This window comes from Solanum pennellii, chromosome 9, assembly GCF_001406875.1.
Source record: "Solanum pennellii chromosome 9, SPENNV200".
NCBI lineage: Eukaryota > Viridiplantae > Streptophyta > Magnoliopsida > Solanales > Solanaceae > Solanum > Solanum pennellii.
The window spans coordinates 35,899,241-35,916,591 of record NC_028645.1 but is presented as its reverse complement, the minus strand read 5'-3'; the positions used below and the strand labels follow the sequence as shown (position 1 = coordinate 35,916,591).

The 17,351-nt window shown below is 34.7% G+C and overlaps 2 protein-coding genes across 2 annotated transcripts; both read right to left on the bottom strand.

The window, feature by feature from the left end:
- Positions 1-1,091: 1,091 nt before the first annotated feature.
- On the bottom strand, positions 1,092-3,975 carry LOC107031749 (rhodanese-like domain-containing protein 4A, chloroplastic). The gene is made up of 4 exons (XM_015233217.2): positions 3,294-3,975; positions 2,685-2,787; positions 2,103-2,342; positions 1,092-1,470 (listed from the first exon to the last, which is right to left on the bottom strand). Exons 1-4 carry the CDS (start codon positions 3,935-3,937, stop codon positions 1,417-1,419), a joined length of 1,041 nt encoding a protein of 346 aa, XP_015088703.1. The 5' UTR covers positions 3,938-3,975; the 3' UTR covers positions 1,092-1,416.
- Positions 3,976-9,692: 5,717 nt separating this feature from the next.
- Positions 9,693-13,422, bottom strand: LOC107030880 (TPR repeat-containing protein ZIP4). The gene is made up of 5 exons (XM_015232100.2): positions 12,122-13,422; positions 11,560-11,749; positions 11,460-11,492; positions 10,745-11,365; positions 9,693-10,551 (listed from the first exon to the last, which is right to left on the bottom strand). Exons 1-5 carry the CDS (start codon positions 13,420-13,422, stop codon positions 9,943-9,945), a joined length of 2,754 nt encoding a protein of 917 aa, XP_015087586.1. The 3' UTR covers positions 9,693-9,942.
- Between the last annotated feature and the right edge of the window lie 3,929 nt (positions 13,423-17,351).

Below are 17,351 nucleotides of genomic sequence, written 5' to 3'. Positions count from 1 at the left end.
TATATATATATATATATATATGTAGAGAGAGAGAGAGAGAGAGAGAGTAAGATTGGAGATGTATTATAGAGACCCAGTTCGCTATTTTACTCTCCAAATATAGAGAGTGGAGAGTAAAATAGAGAGAGATTAGATATGGTCCAATGCTTATCTAATGATGTGAGAGGTACGCTAAAATGAGATGTGATAGCACTAAAATGAGATGTGATAACATTAGGGAGGTCTCTTAGGCCTCATTCATTTGCACTTAATAGCGGTAAGTGTGTTTTGATTTTAAGGTTCAAATCTTAATCATTCAGATTTTGTCCATTAAATCCACTTGCTTTTAAAAAAAATAAAACTCTTAATGGACCTCAAAAGATCTTAATGAATCATATCACTAGGAGTGTCTTAATATATATCATTCAGACTTATTTAATAAACTTAAGAATAATCAGTCGTCACTTGTCTTTTTCTTAGCGCAACTTTTTTCTCTCCCGCTAAAATTTTCTTCCTCTCTTTTCTTAATCAAACATCAATTTTTTCCTCTTTCAACAAGTAAATTTTCATGTTCTTTACAATATTTTTTATATTAATATTTTTACGGAGGTATGTTGATGTTTATCATGTACACCTTACCTCTGCTCTTTTGAAGGTTCTACTGCAACAAGAGTTCATGGTTCCTCCTCCTTCCCCTACTCCTATCACATTGGGTTATTTGAGTAATTTGAGGGTATAGGTTGCCGCCAAGAACATGTATAATTATGAAAAATTCTGAAGAGTATTTTTTTTATGACAAGGGAAACCCGCTTCGATCTTCCCAAACTGGGCCACCCCGAAGGGTTGAAAATTCCCAGAATATTTGGATAGAGTTATGAGATAACTAAACTAAACCCGTTCACATGTTTAGCTTATCACGTAACAGAGTTAGGAAACTATTTATCTTTTGTGTTCGTCATCTTCTCTTCAACTTAAAAAAACAAATTCCAAATCCGACGCAATAGACTTTAGGGCATAAGGATAATCCGGCGATTCCAAATTCACTTAGTCATTTTCTCAGGAATACCAGTTTCTCTCAGATCATCAATCAATCATCCACAATCCCTTTGGTGTGGCTGGGAAAAGGACATTTCAGAGACTTAATATAATAGGCAGTAATTTGGTAACAGATCTTGCTACAAAGGAGCTAGTTAAAAATTCTTGTTCAACACATACACTAAAAATGAAAAGTCTAGCAATGCCCAAAATTATACTAATAATTCTGCATTCAATGGTAGATCAAGGAAAAATCAGAGCAGACATCATTTGCTTTGTTTTTTCAGTGTGTGTCTCTGTCATTCTCACTTCAGAAACATATTCATGTCAAGCTGCAGTTGAGACATGGCAAAGATTACACCATTCCATGATTGATGAGATAGGAACAACATGCAACTGCCATCAATTTTGAGGCTTTGAAGGAGAAGGGGACGATGGGGGCTTCAAATCTGGATACTGCATGATTGGTAAACAAATAGAGTCAATATTTCACGAGCCTAAAGCATTTTGATGGTTCTGAGCAAAGAGGACAGATAAAAAAGAAGCTACGCAGAACCATTCTTAGCATTACCACATGACCTAAATTGACTCAGTAACAAATCAAAGAAGGAAAGGAGACACAACAATTAAGTGTTCCACTTTGGCGAGTTTGGCACTGTCAAACTGCTGCCTACCGTGGGATGCACGGTGGTCAGGTGATAATTTTCGAGAAAGAGTTTAGATCAATTGGGATTTGAGCCAGACTCCCTAAAAGAGAACCACAGACTAAAGCATAGAATGATTCCATAGCAGTGCGCCTACGGAACAGCCAACTTGGATACTGAAGAAGCAAGTGGCACATAGATATATTCAAGAATCGTCCCAAACACCCTTCCACTACTCCTGAGGTGTAGTAAGGAATAAAGATTGTCATTTAATAGCTTTGCAATCTCACAACCTTCCACTACTCTTGTGGTGTAGTAAGGAATAAAGATAGCCATTTTAATAGCTTTGCAATCTCAGACACTTGACACTTGCTCATGGTCATGGTTGTGTAATCAAGTTGGGAGAGTGTTCACTTATATGTGTGCAAGAGATAGAGATCATACATTTGAAAATGGCGATGATGACCTAGGACCACATTTTATTGCTGAGGGTGAGTCAGCAGACTTCTTAACGGGACCATTGCTTATCTGCTCAACTTGGGTCACACCTATAGCGGATGGAGATTGACTATTAATTTCATTTGCTTGAATCACCCCATTATTGCTGCCTTGCGGTTGCAACCCTTTATCCTTCTTCTTGGGATAAATATGAACAGATGGAGGGAGAAGGGTTTCTTGGATCTCCTGCAAAGTAAAAACAAGCATTTTAACTGACCAAGATGAAATCAACTGTGCAGAGTTTCTGATGACTAAAAACATTGTGCTTCTGATTTGATTCCAAGATCAGCAACATAAAGAAATAGCCCAAGAACACTTATTATATTGTCAATTAGGCCAGGTCGATGCAGAAATTATGCCCCAAAAACTATCCGAGTCTCTTATCATTTGAGAAACGACACAATTCTACTCAAAGAATACATATAGGCAGATCATTTGCAAGCTTAATTACAGAAAATGATACAGTTGAACATGAATTAAGAGATAAATCATCCCAACTCAAACTAGTTGGAAGAAAGGAAGAAATACCTGCCATCCTTTCTTGCCTCTTATCCCACCTCGGATAGCATAAGCCTCTTTGAGACCATTTTTGACCAATAATTCAGCCACTTTAATGGAGTTCCCATCAAAACTACCTTCCACATCAAAGAAAGATATCTGTCAAACTCTTTGAACTACTCAATAGCTAAGTGTTACTCGTCACTATCTGCTATTACAGCAGCTACCTTTAGCTTTAGAAGCATCCACTGTTTGTCAGAGCAGAGGCCATAAAGGCAATTCTCAGTAAGTGAGAGACATTCAACAAATACATGTTCATTAAGTGGGAAAGACACTATTCTCTCTTCTTCTTTAATTTGCATAGCTATATCTGATTGTAAAACACAGCTATAAAGCTAATTAGGCGCAAAAACCATCAGATAGAAGGTGAGGTAACTTAAAAAGGAAAAAAATTAGGTGGAAAGGGCATTTACAGCTGCCACTACTTGGACAATCAGGGATAGCTAGAGTCATGAAGAACAGACATAAGGAGCAAATCCAAATCTATACATGACTAATTATAAAGGTAATGAAAAGTTGACACTAAATAATATATTTTTATAACAATGGTCAATTTGCAAGATTTTCACATAGACTTACTTGTCTATAACACAAAGCGTAGTATTTTGTGGGTCGTTGAATTTCTGAAAGACACTGTTGAGAAAGGCATCTTCATCTCCTTGGCGGTACTCAACCTGTATCACACTCTTATTAAACATTCTCAAAGTGGGAGAAGGCAAATAAGCTAAGCTCTTGTTATCGCGAATATCTAAAAGCTGGGTATTGGGGTCATCACGAAGCTTTGCAAATGCATCAACGGCTGAGATAAAGTTAAACTTTTGCAAGTACTCTTCTGCTAATGGTATAAGAACAAGCCAAATAAAGGTAACCCCAGCAACAAAGAATGGATACTTTGTGAAAAAATCATCAATAGAGACCAATATTGCTTCTAAGTTGAGTTTAGCTGAAGTGGATGGTGTAGTTCCAGAGGAGGCAAGGGAGTTGAGAGGAAAAGAAAGAGTCATAGAAAGGAAAGATAGGTAGTAGAATTTGGGAGAGATAAGATGAATTGGGGTTTCAGTTTGTAAAACGGGAGAGAGATTTCTGGTTTTAGGAGAATTCAATTGGATTGAATTAGAGGGGAGAGTGAGAGAACATCTGAATTTGGGAGAACGTTGTGGGTGTTTTTGGAGAAGTAAACAACTTGAAATGCCTATGGAAAGAGACTCCATCGTCATCATCATCAGAGAGAAAGTAAAAGATGTTTGAGAGAGACGATAAGATGTGCCGCCATTTATAACGCTAAATTTAGAGCCTGTTTGGCTCAGTTTAAAAGCTGGTCAAATTGACTTAAAATCAGCTTTTAAGTTAGTTTGATCAGCTTTTAACATTTCACAATATATAAAACATTTTTATTTTTCTGATGAAATCTGAAATGAAATAATTAATTAAAAAAAATATTTTTCTAACCAGATTAAAAATGAATAAATTAAAATTGAATGCAAGAAAGGGATCGTTTGATACAAAGATCAATAATGCAGGAACTTGTAATGCGAGATTAATTTTATCAAATGTTTGGTTCATTGTCTTTTACCTAATTTTGTGTGTGGTTTAAAAAATTACAAAAAAAATTCTTTCCAATTATACCTTAGAGTTATTATGAGATTTTCTATTTCATGTAATTGAGTCAACGTAGATAATTAACGAAGAATATTATTTTTTATGACATTTTTAACTTGCTAGGAGAATAAAAATTTTATTGTCATGTTCACTATTTTTCACTTAAATTATTTGATTAATAAATAATTGTCATCTTAATAAATTGGAGTTAATATCTCAAAAGGTCACACAACTATAATGATTTATAGAGAAAATTTATTGAATTTTGTTTTGTATAAATAAATTTTAAAAAGACTCTTTATCATAAAAAAAAAAAAAATAAACATAGCAAAATAATTTAAACTATTTTTATACTCGAGATGTGTGTGTGTGTGTATATATATATACACACTCTTGTTTTAGACTACTTGTGTAATTTTAATGGACTTTCATTAAGAGATAATATTTTATTTATGAATTGTTCTTAAATTCATACATCAACATTAGCATATTAGTTGGATTATAATATTTTGTACTAATAATTAATAGGTTAAATAACTCATATTTTAGAAACAAAAAATTATATCTAAAAAATAAAACTTGTAAGCTAATTTATTTAAATAAATTTATTAGTATAAATATAAAATATAAAATCAAAAAAATAAACAAAGTGATTAAAAGGATTTGAGGGGGTATTTTTGTCTTTACCTAGATTAGTCTCATGGTATTAAAGCTAATACTACCAAATGGAAGGTATTAGTTATACACACTCTAATACCATGTAGAGTGTATAACTAATCCATGGATTGACCCAAAATTCCTACCAAACATAGTATTAAATAATACCACACATAATACTTGAACTATTTCTCCTAATACTCCCTACCAAACGACCCCTTAAAGTCCTAAAACATCTCCACCTTTTTACTCCCTACCAAAGGACCCCTTAAAGTCCTAAAACATCTCCAACTTGTGAAAAGGGCGCTAAAAAGTTGTATGAGGAAGAGGCTTGGTGAGGGATCAGCAGAGTAAAGGTGACGACCCTCAAGTGCCTTATGCTAAACTTGCTTACGAGCAAAATGAAAGTCAATGACTATATGCTTCATCCTGTTGTGTAAAACAAGATTAGCACAAATATAGGTGTTGTCACAGAAAAACAGTTGGTGAAGCAGACCACAATAAATGAAAAAAGAAAAATAAAATAAAATTATAGATCTAAAAAGTAGGTTATGATAGTGAATCCAAAAACTGATTCTCACAGTTAATTCCCTTTATACCAAAAATATCCATCATGGAAAAAACCATTACGATTAGTAACTCTAAAAGCTATGAGCCTTCTAAGATGGTTGAAGGCAGCCATCCCTATTTTCTCCTTCAGATTTATCCGGAATGAATCTCATAAACATCAACTTCAATAGTGCCTGTTATGAAAGTTGGAGAAGAGGGTGTACTAATCTCTCTTTCCTATAATTTATTAATAAGAGTCCTAAAGAAGACACACCTTTGTTTGACCAATGACGGAGGCGTAATGAATGACATGGTGTTGGCATGATTTCTAAACTCCCTTGGTGAAGAAATAACGAAATATGTGATCTATTCTTAGACAGACAACATTAGACTTTTGGAATAAACTTGAACAAACACATAGTATCAAGTTGTTCCAATTATAGAGAGATTTCAAGAAACCAATAGTTTTTGTATGTACTCAAGGGACTGAAGAGAATTTGGGATAAAACAAAGGTACTTAATATTTTTATGATATGCAGTTCTGATTGTAATTGTGATGCAAAAACGTTCAATGTAAAGATAAATGAAGATCAACAGTTACTTATAGAACAGAATGAAAACTATTGTGGCATAAGGGAAACCATACTCATGATGAAGGCGTTACCTACCACAACACAAACATACTCAATTACATTACACGAACAGATTTAGAGGGGGGTAAATAGTGCAAATCAGGTTAACATTAATCATAAGTCCATTTCTTTTATGCCAACCAACAAAAATGGACATGAGACAAAGGAAACAATCAAAATTTAACATATATATGAAGAGGAACACCAATTTTTTTCTCTTAATGTAAGAAGTCGGGATACACAAAGGACAAGTGTTATAAATTAGTTAAATATCCACAATCCGTCAAGTTTACTAAGCCAAAAAGAGTCTATGGAAGTGGGCAAGAGTGTTATAAACTAATTGGATATTTACAATAGTCCTTCAAATTTATTAAGCTAGAGAGAGTCTATTGAAGTGGCCAGGCAAGACAGAAGAAGGAAACATTACACAGACTACCAGGGATAACACACCTAGAGGTCGAGGGATTCAAGAATGACCAATGCAAAAAATTGATCCATATGCTACAAGCTATGCAGGCGGGAAATTCAGGTCCTAAGGCAAATTCCTAGTGCCAACTTTGTAGGTAAATTCTCATTCTCTAATGCCTTTGATTGTTGTTTTACTACTCTTGGTTGCAACCTCTAGATAATAGATTCATGGGTTTGTCAAGACATGACTCATGCCAAAAATCTCCTATATAATATTAAACGCTTAGAAAATTCAATCTTAATAAAGCTACCAAATTCATAATAAATTCACATTTTTCTTTGTTGGTTTGATCTATTTATAAACAAACAATTGCCTAAGATTTTGTAGACTCCTAATGATTTTCAGAGACTAGCCTTTTAATAATCACATACAAGGATAAAATCTAGTACATAAATACGATTCTTATAAATATACTAGTATAAATCAAATACAATGCAATATTTGAAGTTGGGTTGCTTATTGAATCAAAGTAAAGTAGCCCGAATTCAATTTGTTCCTCAAACAAAATCATGCCCAACGACTCTCACGTAATCTAAACAATTGTTTCTCCCTTCAACACTCTCAAGTGTTATGTCGTTTTGTTTCTGATTAGAGCATCATATTTTGCTTTCTTTGCTTCTTGCCAATGGGGATATAATTGTGCTTGACGGAAGGAGCGTGAAATTAATGGAGAGGGATTGATTTTGACAAAAAAGCTATTGGGTTTTGAGGCTATTTATTTTTTAACGCAACCATTGGGTGAGAAAGGGTGTCTGGTTACGGTAGTGATGCGAGTTGAGGGAATTGGACAAATGTGGTAACTAAAGAGGTCAGATGTCTATAGACGTGGGTGATGGGTGACTTACTAGTTTATACTGGAGAAAGAGGAATTCGAGTGGATTGAGTGGGGTAGGGAGAAGCAAAGGTGCTTGCTGGATTGTTGAGAGAGAAGGTGGAGATATACTTGAGATTGGCGACCCCTCTTAGGAAGGAACAAAGAGAGATCTGTGAGCACCCATAGACAATGGTTGAGGTAGTTCAAAACAATGTGGTGTTGCTGGGATATCATTGTGCATTTTTATTGATGGAGATGACTCATTAAACCAAATTTTCAAATGCTGATTTTTATAATTAGAAAAAAATTGTTGGCAAAAGCGTCATTAGTTTTAAAAATACATTTCTAGAAAAATAGACTTTAGAGTTGGTTGGGTTGGATCAAACATTGATGAAAATAATATTTTTTTGAAAATCTCTAAAAGATATAGGGCTTTGAATTTTTTAATCAAGCTTATTTTATACATATGATTTTAACAACAGATAACATAAACAACCAAAGTTTTTTACATTGTCATAGTTTGGTGATTCTTGAAATAAAAGCTCGTGGACACAAATTTGAGGTTGTCATTCTATTTATGACAAAAGCAGTGTGATGACATGCATAACTCCAAAAGGTGGATGGTAAAGAGGTTTGGTGCATTAGAGTATTTGCAGTCTCGACAATATGATGATGTTGTCTTTCAACTATAATAACTCTTTGTGTTTGAATTGAATCATGTTGAGCCACATGTATTTTGGACATTGATCCACAAATAAAATATAATATCTTTTTTTATCGACGAAAAAATTTAATGACGGACCCCACAAATCACTGTAAATAATTTAGAGAGACGTGTAACTTTGTAAAGAGTTTATAGAAAAGGATTTTTCGGCTCAGATTTGATTGACATGAATTACAAATGAAAAGAAAGTCTTTCTTAACACGAATGAAAAATTTATCAAAAGTGTCTAGTGGCCACTTATCAAGTTACTAGAAATGAAAGGGAAGCAAAGTATATTGGATAATTGAAAGATAGATTCAGATGGGTATAAAAAAACTTAGAACTCTGCGAGGAGAAGAAAAATTCTTGATACCATATAAAGGTTGAGATATAGTTGAAAAACACACTTTTATTTACGTATAACCTTCTCTTTAAATTGAGTCAATACATAACTCATAAGGTACATTACCTACAAAGTACAGGAAACTAGGGTTGTTCATGGTTATGCTTAAAAAAAAACAAATCATAATTTGAATCAAATCGATTAAAGAAATTGATATTTGATTTGGTTTTAACTTTGAAAAATCGATATTATTTGGTTTGATTTTGATTTTACTAAAAAAATAATCACAAAAATAATCAAATCGAACTGTTAAATTAGATATATAAATGTTATAATTATATATGTATTATCCATAAATAAAATATAAATATTTTATTAAATTTTAATTAACTTAGTTCTTTAACTTTATCATTTTCTCAAGTCGAATACTTAAGCCTAACTATAACAATTCTAAGTTCAAGTCCATCAAAATTCATCTTAGTCTTTACCTATCCTACTTCACATAAAAATAGTACACTTTCTCTTAATTAAATCACTTTGTTCGTGTAATAATAACTTCAGTATTACTTAATTGAACCGATTGTAGCTTTTTTGTGGAGGTTTTTGTGTCTATCGAGATGTGTACGTCCTAAAAAATTATCACTTTCAAACCAAATAAATCATAAAACTAAACCAAACCAATGGTAGAAATTTAAAAACCCGACTAAATTAATTTAATTTTAGATTTAATTAATAACCGATCCAAACCAAACCACAAAACCCATATAGGAAACTATTGAAGTCCTAAATATCAAATGTATTTCATCATATGACTGAAATATAGAAAACTAATAGCATATTCCTAAACGCGAGGGTAACATTTATTATTTGTTAAGACAGGTCACTTAATAAAATGAAACTTTTATTTATTTATATAATAAGTAGAAAAATAAAAGGCAGTAACCACATTTTGTTATCAACGAATTGACATGTGATAATGTGATCATTAGGAAACAATCATTTTCAGAAACAAAGTGAATTACAAATTATCTACCTTACAAACTAAAGCAACACAAATACAATAGCAAGTGAAATAAGTTTTTCCGTAACTTTGACGACTAAGTTTTTTTTTAACTTTGTCATGTAAACTAGACTAGTTGGATATAGACATGATAAACGAAGTAAATATGTTCCGCAAGTCGTTAAGCATCTATACTCAGCATTCACAAAATTACCACTTCTCTACTTGAAATCAATCTTTCCTTTGCCTAGTTAACACTTTGGATGCAAATGTTCCTTAATAATTCCTCAGTTCCACACTGGAGCTATGCTTCCTCTTTAGAGCTCAAAAAGGAGGGGATTTTTTTTTTTAAAAAAAGAGGTGTTGCAATCATGGACGATAAATGCGTGGTTAACTTCAGTATCTATCCATGATCTTGTGTGCACAGAAGAATTTAGCGAATCATCATGCCCCTGATAATTTCTACTCAAACCCTGCAATAAAATCTTCCATGCATGACCTGTATGTTTGCATTCCTGGGACTTTATTGGCCAGCTCCAAACCCATAGACATCCACCTTTTTGCTTCATCCATATGCGCCATCCTCATAGGGACAGCTGCTCTATTCCATGCTGTCATGGAGAGCCATTTTGCTTCTTCAACCGGATATTCTCCTTCTTTCAAACCCACCATTATTCGATACGCTTGCTTGTAAGTTTCCATTGTTGCATCATCAATAGTATCAGCTCCGTGGCTGCTTCTTAGACTAACAAGTTTCCTCACTATGAGTGCCACACTTGCATAATCAGGCGAAGGCGAAGCCAGGAGTGTGGAGAGGCAGGTGCTCAATGCAAAGATGGCTACTTCATGGTTCGAGCTTGGTCCTTGTGAGGCATCAATGCCAATCTGAAGTAGATGCTTTGGGTTGCAACATTTTAAGTTTGCAAACCGCTTTATAAGGAGGAGCTGTTGGCTGCCCGTGTCATCAAGCCTTGAATGTAGATCAAAAGCACACCAAGTGTACACAAACAAGAAATTAGGCTCGATGATGACCTCTAACTTTTCATATTCTGTTGAGCTTGACGTTAACATCTGCATCAAGCATCACATGACAATTAAAATCATAGTCTAGAGAAAACCACGTCTCAGAGATCATAAAACATATTGAGCTCCATCATGTGGCGGCTGAGAAATCTCCTATATTTAAGAACTAAAATAACAAAAAACGAAGCAACTACAAGAAAATATATGGAAAAAGAACTATCCTATAATTGAAATTGGTTACCTTTCCTGCTCTGTCTAGCAAAGAAATAGATTCCTTCACTTCATTTTCCAATAACGTATTAGTTCTTAGCTTCTCATCTGAGATTATTGCATATACTGTCATAATAAGTGATTTGCAAACCATTACATGGTTGCCTTCTTTCTCTTCATCAATTGAAGCACCATAAAACTCTGATGCCAATCTAAAGAACTCTGCACAAATTGCATATTGGTTCTCCTGTCCTGTTTTAACCCCCGCGTTCCATGCATTCACTGAAAACCAATTTCTTTCTCTTCTTCCGATCTCTCCTTTCCCAAAAAAATCCTCTACACTCATCTCTCTTAGCCGAGAATGAGCTCGTTTCATCTGCTTTAGGATATCAGAATCATTCTGATGATCCTGAGCTAAAATCGTGACTAAAGTCCTGAAAACTACAACCTCAGTTGTTGCCATCTGTTTCCCTGTGTAGTAGAAATTCAAGAGAAGTGACAGAGAAGAAACGGCAACTGGTAGACAACGGCAAGCAATAGCTTCATGAGCTGCTAGAGAGAGGAATTCAGTGGTGAAGTCAAGGCAACTTGGCAATGCCTGCACCTGAGAGATAGCACCATCACATTCGTTCTTTTGCAGGTAGATCTTAAACTGCAACATCCATACATATCTCAGATTCACATAACCAAACAATTAGGAGCATCAATTAAATACACATATTTCAGATAGGAGAAAAAACCCATACCTTCAGGAAGGCACTAGCTATATTTGGTTCAAGCTGTGAAAGAAGAAAAACTATCAGATCAAGTTGATGAAAGCAAATGTGCTTAATCTATTGAACACACCTTCTCTGCCTCGTTTATGTATTCTTGAGCACGATCAAGCTGTGAAAGGCCCATATAGCAGAGACATAAAACTCTAAATCCCTTTGCTCTGAGATTTCTGCTCTCTATGTCAGAAGGGACATAAAGCATAGATTTTTCAAATATATCAGCACTGGTCTGGAGATCTTTTGATCGGAAGTGTTCTGCTGCACTGTGTTAGAAGCAATAGTAGATCTCAAATGATTCATTGAAAGTATTGCCTTATATATGTATATTTGCAATGACGTAAAAACCAGAAAGAAGGTCTGCTGAATGCTTTCTTTATTCTTTTCTATATATGTCCATTCTATGATAACTTTTAAACAGTAATGATAGGCTACCAGAAGCTTGTCATTTTTCATAATCTGTGCCAACTAGTTGAGGTCTACTATATGAATTCTTAATAATCATTCGGCTACATTTTGATAGCAATGCATAAATTAAATTGAGAAAGAAACTTGTTTTTTAATTTGCTTGAATTCGTGATAACTTCTTAGACTATGAAATAAGTATTCAGTTGGAAAGCGAACACGATTGAACATACCAGTTCCATAGAAGAGCATGCATAGCTGTTCTCTCCTTGGAAGCGTCGTCTCCATTCAAGAGCGTCAGAATCCTATCATCAGAAACCAGGTCCGATACTACCTTTGCCCTCAACCTTGCCTCTTCACCACCACCAGCAGGATCCCCTATTACCTTATTCACGACCCTAATTGCTGCATCAGCACTTACATGGCACCTTCCAAGAAGTCCTAAAAACACTCCCTTCACAGCTGGTGCACCAGCAGCCCCTACAACTTGAAAGTACGACTCAACAGCTGATACCCAAACACCTTCAGGAATCCCGTTATCCACTACCATTCTTAGCTCCTTCTCCGCTTCCCCGAACCTCCCCAATCCCAGCCATGCTTTCATTGCCAACACACTAAGACTCGGATGCTGATCCTTCTCACCATCTCTCAAGACCTTTACACATTTCAACACGCTCTCAAATTCATCTCTCTGCAGATGTGATGCCCCCAAAAATCTAAGAGTCTTGGATCTCAATTCCATCAAAGCTAAAGTCTCCCCTGTCCTCTTAACAACTTTCAAACCCCTTTCACACAATTCAAGTGCTTCATTCATCAGCTTCAATGCTTCATTCACTCCAGAAACTTCATTTTTTGATAGCATTGCTTTTCCAAACATTAAATACTGATTAGCTAAAGCTTTATAGTTGTCCGCAAAAGCGAAGAGCACGTTTTTGGATCGACTCAATAAAGCAATCGCTAAATTTCTATCAGAGACTTCCCAAGCGGTTCGTGATCGAGCAATATTGAGATCTACCTGAAGCTTTTTCTCTTCATATTCTGAAACATTAGTGATGTCAACTTTAGATAACAAATCGGAAGCTTTCTCGAAGCAATAGTTGGCGAGTTCAAACTTTCGAAGGTCATGCCATTTAAGACCGGTTTTATAGAAGAAGGATGCGGATTTAAACGCCGACGATGGAATGCCGGTGACATCAGCAGCGAGGAAGAGGAGGTCGGCGGAAACTTGACGGAGCTTTGCGTGTTCCTCATGGTGTTTTTGAATAGAAGCAGCATTGGAATTGGAAAGATCGACACAAGCATTCCAAAGGCGGTAGGATAGTTTCCAGATGTGGAGTTTTAGGGAATTAGGGAAAGGAGATAGGTAATTGAGCTGAGAGAGGGTATGCCTGAGATGGGTGGAGAAGGAATCCGGCAAGGCAGCAGTTGCAGGTACATATTTCTCGATATCTTCGATGGATGACTCGATTTGAGAGCATAGTTGATTCCGGAGATCGTCGTGAAGCTCCGGCGAAGAGATATCGTCGATTTTCATCAGCAGTTTTGAAATGGTAAGTGTTCGCGGTTTGTTTTGGAGGGAAATGGGTATAAATTGGTCATTTTTTCATACACAAGTCTCGTTGTATTTATTTTACGTTGGTTCATGTCATCTTCCTTGCTCCTTAACCATTTTTAAAATAAATATCTTTCAAAAAAATGATTTGATGCAAAAATGGTAACGATGGCTTAGATGGTGTTTGGATTTTTAAGTTTCCTTAATTTTCTTTTTCGTGATATGATAAATTCAAACATCAATTAGTTAGTTTAGATTTAATAAGGGGGTCGTTTGGTTGACTGAATTAGAAAAAATAATGTATGCATTAGCCTTGTATAATACTAGTATTTTATTTGGTACTCTTTTCTAACCTATATATAGCTAACGTTTGCATTAATTATACATTCTATTGTGTGTTATTGTGTGTTAAGGTGTATACTGCTAATTAAATGAATTTCTAAGTATTAATAATGCAATGATTTTAATGCATGCATTAACACAATTAAATATTCAATTGCCCCTCAAAACCTATTTTTACATTTTCTCCACTATTTTAGTGGACATCTTTTTAAATAAAATCGTTTTTGTGCAATGCATGCTATTTTTAATGCATCAAACCAGACAATGCATAAAAATAATTTATGTATAATTAGTGCAAATATAACTAATACATGCATTACTAATGCAAACATTGCTAATACACTATATTCAACTTTATTCTTACACACTCTACCTAAAAGTGAATAAGGCATGTGGGGTGGCAGGTATAATACAAGTACAAAGCTGCGGGCTATTATCCCACCGATAGAAACGTTAACACCTTGTTTGGATGGTTGCTACCTTTTGTATTGTATTATATCGATAGTTTAAATACAATATTTGTTTGGATTGTTATTTAACTTTTTTTCGTATCGTATGAACATATCGTTAGGTAAAGATGAAAAGACCAATGTTATGTAACGACCTATTTGATGTTATCTCGTCATTACCTTAATATTTTAATATCATTTTGTTTTTATTTATTGTTTAGTAATTATATTTCGTCTTTTATCCTACATTTTCATAGTAGCTCTACCTCGTATCCTTTTTTTAGGTTTATGATTCAAATTATGGATGTGTCACAATATGTAACGACGGTGAACGATAAAATCTATCCAAAACACTGTATTTATTAAAATAATATAGTACGTTACAATACAATACAGTACAATACAATACAATACAATCCGTTATGAAACAATACGTAGTGTTTATCCAAACAAAGTGTAGCACCCCGAGCCTACACCCTAGAGTGGTCGACACTCAGAACAACTGTTGGTCCCAATTGAGTCCTTGGCCTGACTTACTAGTATAATGAATGGTATAAAAATCATGTAGAAGCTTTTAAATATGGCTCGTAATAATTTTAGAAAACAAACTGAATAACTTTATAGATAAAAATTCTGAAAAATAAATATATTCGTAAAACAACTAAACTATGACTCAACTAACTTGTCTATAAAACTTCTAACATAGTGAAGATAGGTTACATAGACAAGACCCAGGCCACCTTAATACTTGTAACGACCCCCATTTTCTCAAAGTTAATCCACTTGGGATCATGCATTGATTCAGCCTTGTGGTGGAAGAATTCAACCATTTGTTGAAAAGGAGGATTCATGGCTTGAGTACCATGACTCATGTGAGGATATGATCCAGCTCTTACATGATGATGGTTTCCAACTTCAGACCCACTAGTGTGGGGAACATATGTCACAACCGGGGAGCACCCCCTAGAAGTAACATGACGTACTTGACCTCTCGGAGGTCTTATACAAGCCCATAGTTATCATTCATCGCATTCTCATAGGTAAATTTAACGAAAAATTTAAAACTTTCTTAGCACATCATATGCTAGAATATAACTTCATTTATATAAGAAATATCATAAGTACATATTTAGACTCTAGTCTCTTTTTGCCATTCTAGACTCAATATCAGAAGAGTGGGATACGACCTTACAACATAATCATAAGTATTTAATTACAAGACTTTAAAACATAACTTGACATATGACATCCTTAATCTTAAGGATTCCTTTTGCTTGACCTTGGGAAAGACATAACAAGCTCCTCAACATAGAGACATCCTTTTAAGCATCCATAACCTACACTTTGTGAAATTTTTTTTAGAGAAGAACGAAGTTAGTACAAGAATGCACTAAGTTTGACAACCATGCATTTAAAAGGGACATTTGCTTGAAATCATACTTCATGCCTTTTTGTGAAATCTTCGTAAAACCTTTATCCAATAAGCATTACATCATTTACATACTTCATATAAGCATATTCAATGGTCATCAATCATATAAAATCACACATTGCATTTAAGACATTTTAGAAGCACTTTACAGTAACTTGATTTTTCCTTTACAGTGAACTACATTCATTTTACAGTGAATCCTTTTTCTTCCTAATTCCTTGTTCCACCAAGTAACCCTCTAGTGATACTTGGTGCAATGCATCACCTTAAGGCCACAAGGAAGTCATACATACAATCTATATAAGCCAACCCATACCATCATAGAAGTATAATACATCATAGACACATATAAGTTAAGAACTTAGTGATATTACAGTAACCTTATTCAAAGTGCACCAATACATACTTCACTTCAAATAAAACCTTATAATACCTTACTCACAATCCCAAGCTAAACCTACTAGTGCAATGTACATGTAAGGCTCCATAACCTCACACTTACTTAGTAAATCTATCATGAGATCACAAGCCTTAACATCCAATTCATACATCAACATAGTAAGTGAAGGCATTCATGTGAAGCAAGACCTTCATCATGTAGTCATTAAGACCAACATTATGCACATACAACAAGACCCCTTCATATAGGCTCATACTTTGCATTTCATCACAACAAGTAGACAAGTACTACAAATTCATGCATAAGGAACATGTACATAGACACATGAATTAGAACACCTTCCTAGGACTTCCCTCAAAAGTCACTTGTGCAATTGATAGGTGAAGTCCCAACACTATGCAACTACCCTTAGGTTATCCTAGTTAGGGCCCTTACTTTACTTCCATTTTCCATTTTACTTTAGGAAAACTATAACCTTAACCGACAATAAGACCATGGGTGCTAAACATGAAATTTGGTGTTGTAGAGCCTTACACCAATGAAATGTTTTCTTACCTAGGCAAGGCAGAACATTAACACATGATAGCATACTAGTGAAATCACTTGCTAGATCCTATGTGGCAAGCATAGTTATGGAACTTGGAGATACATGTGAAAATCCTCTTTATGCCAAATGGGGCATTATAGTTATTCACTTATGGAAACCCTATTTATGCCTATTGAAACATTGTTGTTATCCACCTCATGAGGATTATGGTGACCTACCTTCCTACAATGGGAAGGGACACCCCTCATATTCAAGTTCACTCGGTGCTAAGCTAAGTTTCCTTTTTATTAAAAAGCCTTGATTAACTTTATCTTATTAAATTAGGCTTAGGAGAGTCATATCCTCATATGCTTAGCTCATAGGTCATAGATGAGAGTTCATCAACCTAAATCATGTGAGAAATCCTTTCACATGGACATAGCATATGTAAGCACCTATCTAGTTTAGGGTACACTTGAACACACCTTTCAAGTCCCCTCCATTGACTAGATTATCATACATGTGTGTGTGTATACTTATATGGGAGGAAACCTTTCACATAACACATAAATGTCACACATGTCCATATATCAATGCATAAGTCTATAGGTATAACTATATGAGAAATCCTTTCCTATAAACACACCAAGACACTATGAACATTCATACTTCATCATATCATATACTTAACTTCATAGCATATAAGTCATATTCATAACATGTTCATACATTACTATTCATGTACTTAAAAGACCACCTAGG

Coding starts and splice junctions, on each gene's coding strand:
- LOC107030880 (XM_015232100.2), bottom strand. CDS start 13,422: ATGAAAATCGACGATATCTCTTCGCCGGAGCTTCACGACGATCTCCGG. Junction 11,493..11,559: donor ACATAAACGAGGCAGAGAAG/GTGTGTTCAATA, acceptor CTTCTTTCACAG/CTTGAACCAAATATAGCTAG. Junction 10,552..10,744: donor TGCTAGACAGAGCAGGAAAG/GTAACCAATTTC, acceptor TGCTTGATGCAG/ATGTTAACGTCAAGCTCAAC.
- LOC107031749 (XM_015233217.2), bottom strand. CDS start 3,937: ATGATGATGACGATGGAGTCTCTTTCCATAGGCATTTCAAGTTGTTTA. Junction 2,788..3,293: donor ACGCTTTGTGTTATAGACAA/GTAAGTCTATGT, acceptor TGTGGAAGGTAG/TTTTGATGGGAACTCCATTA. Junction 2,343..2,684: donor GAGGCAAGAAAGGATGGCAG/GTATTTCTTCCT, acceptor TTTACTTTGCAG/GAGATCCAAGAAACCCTTCT.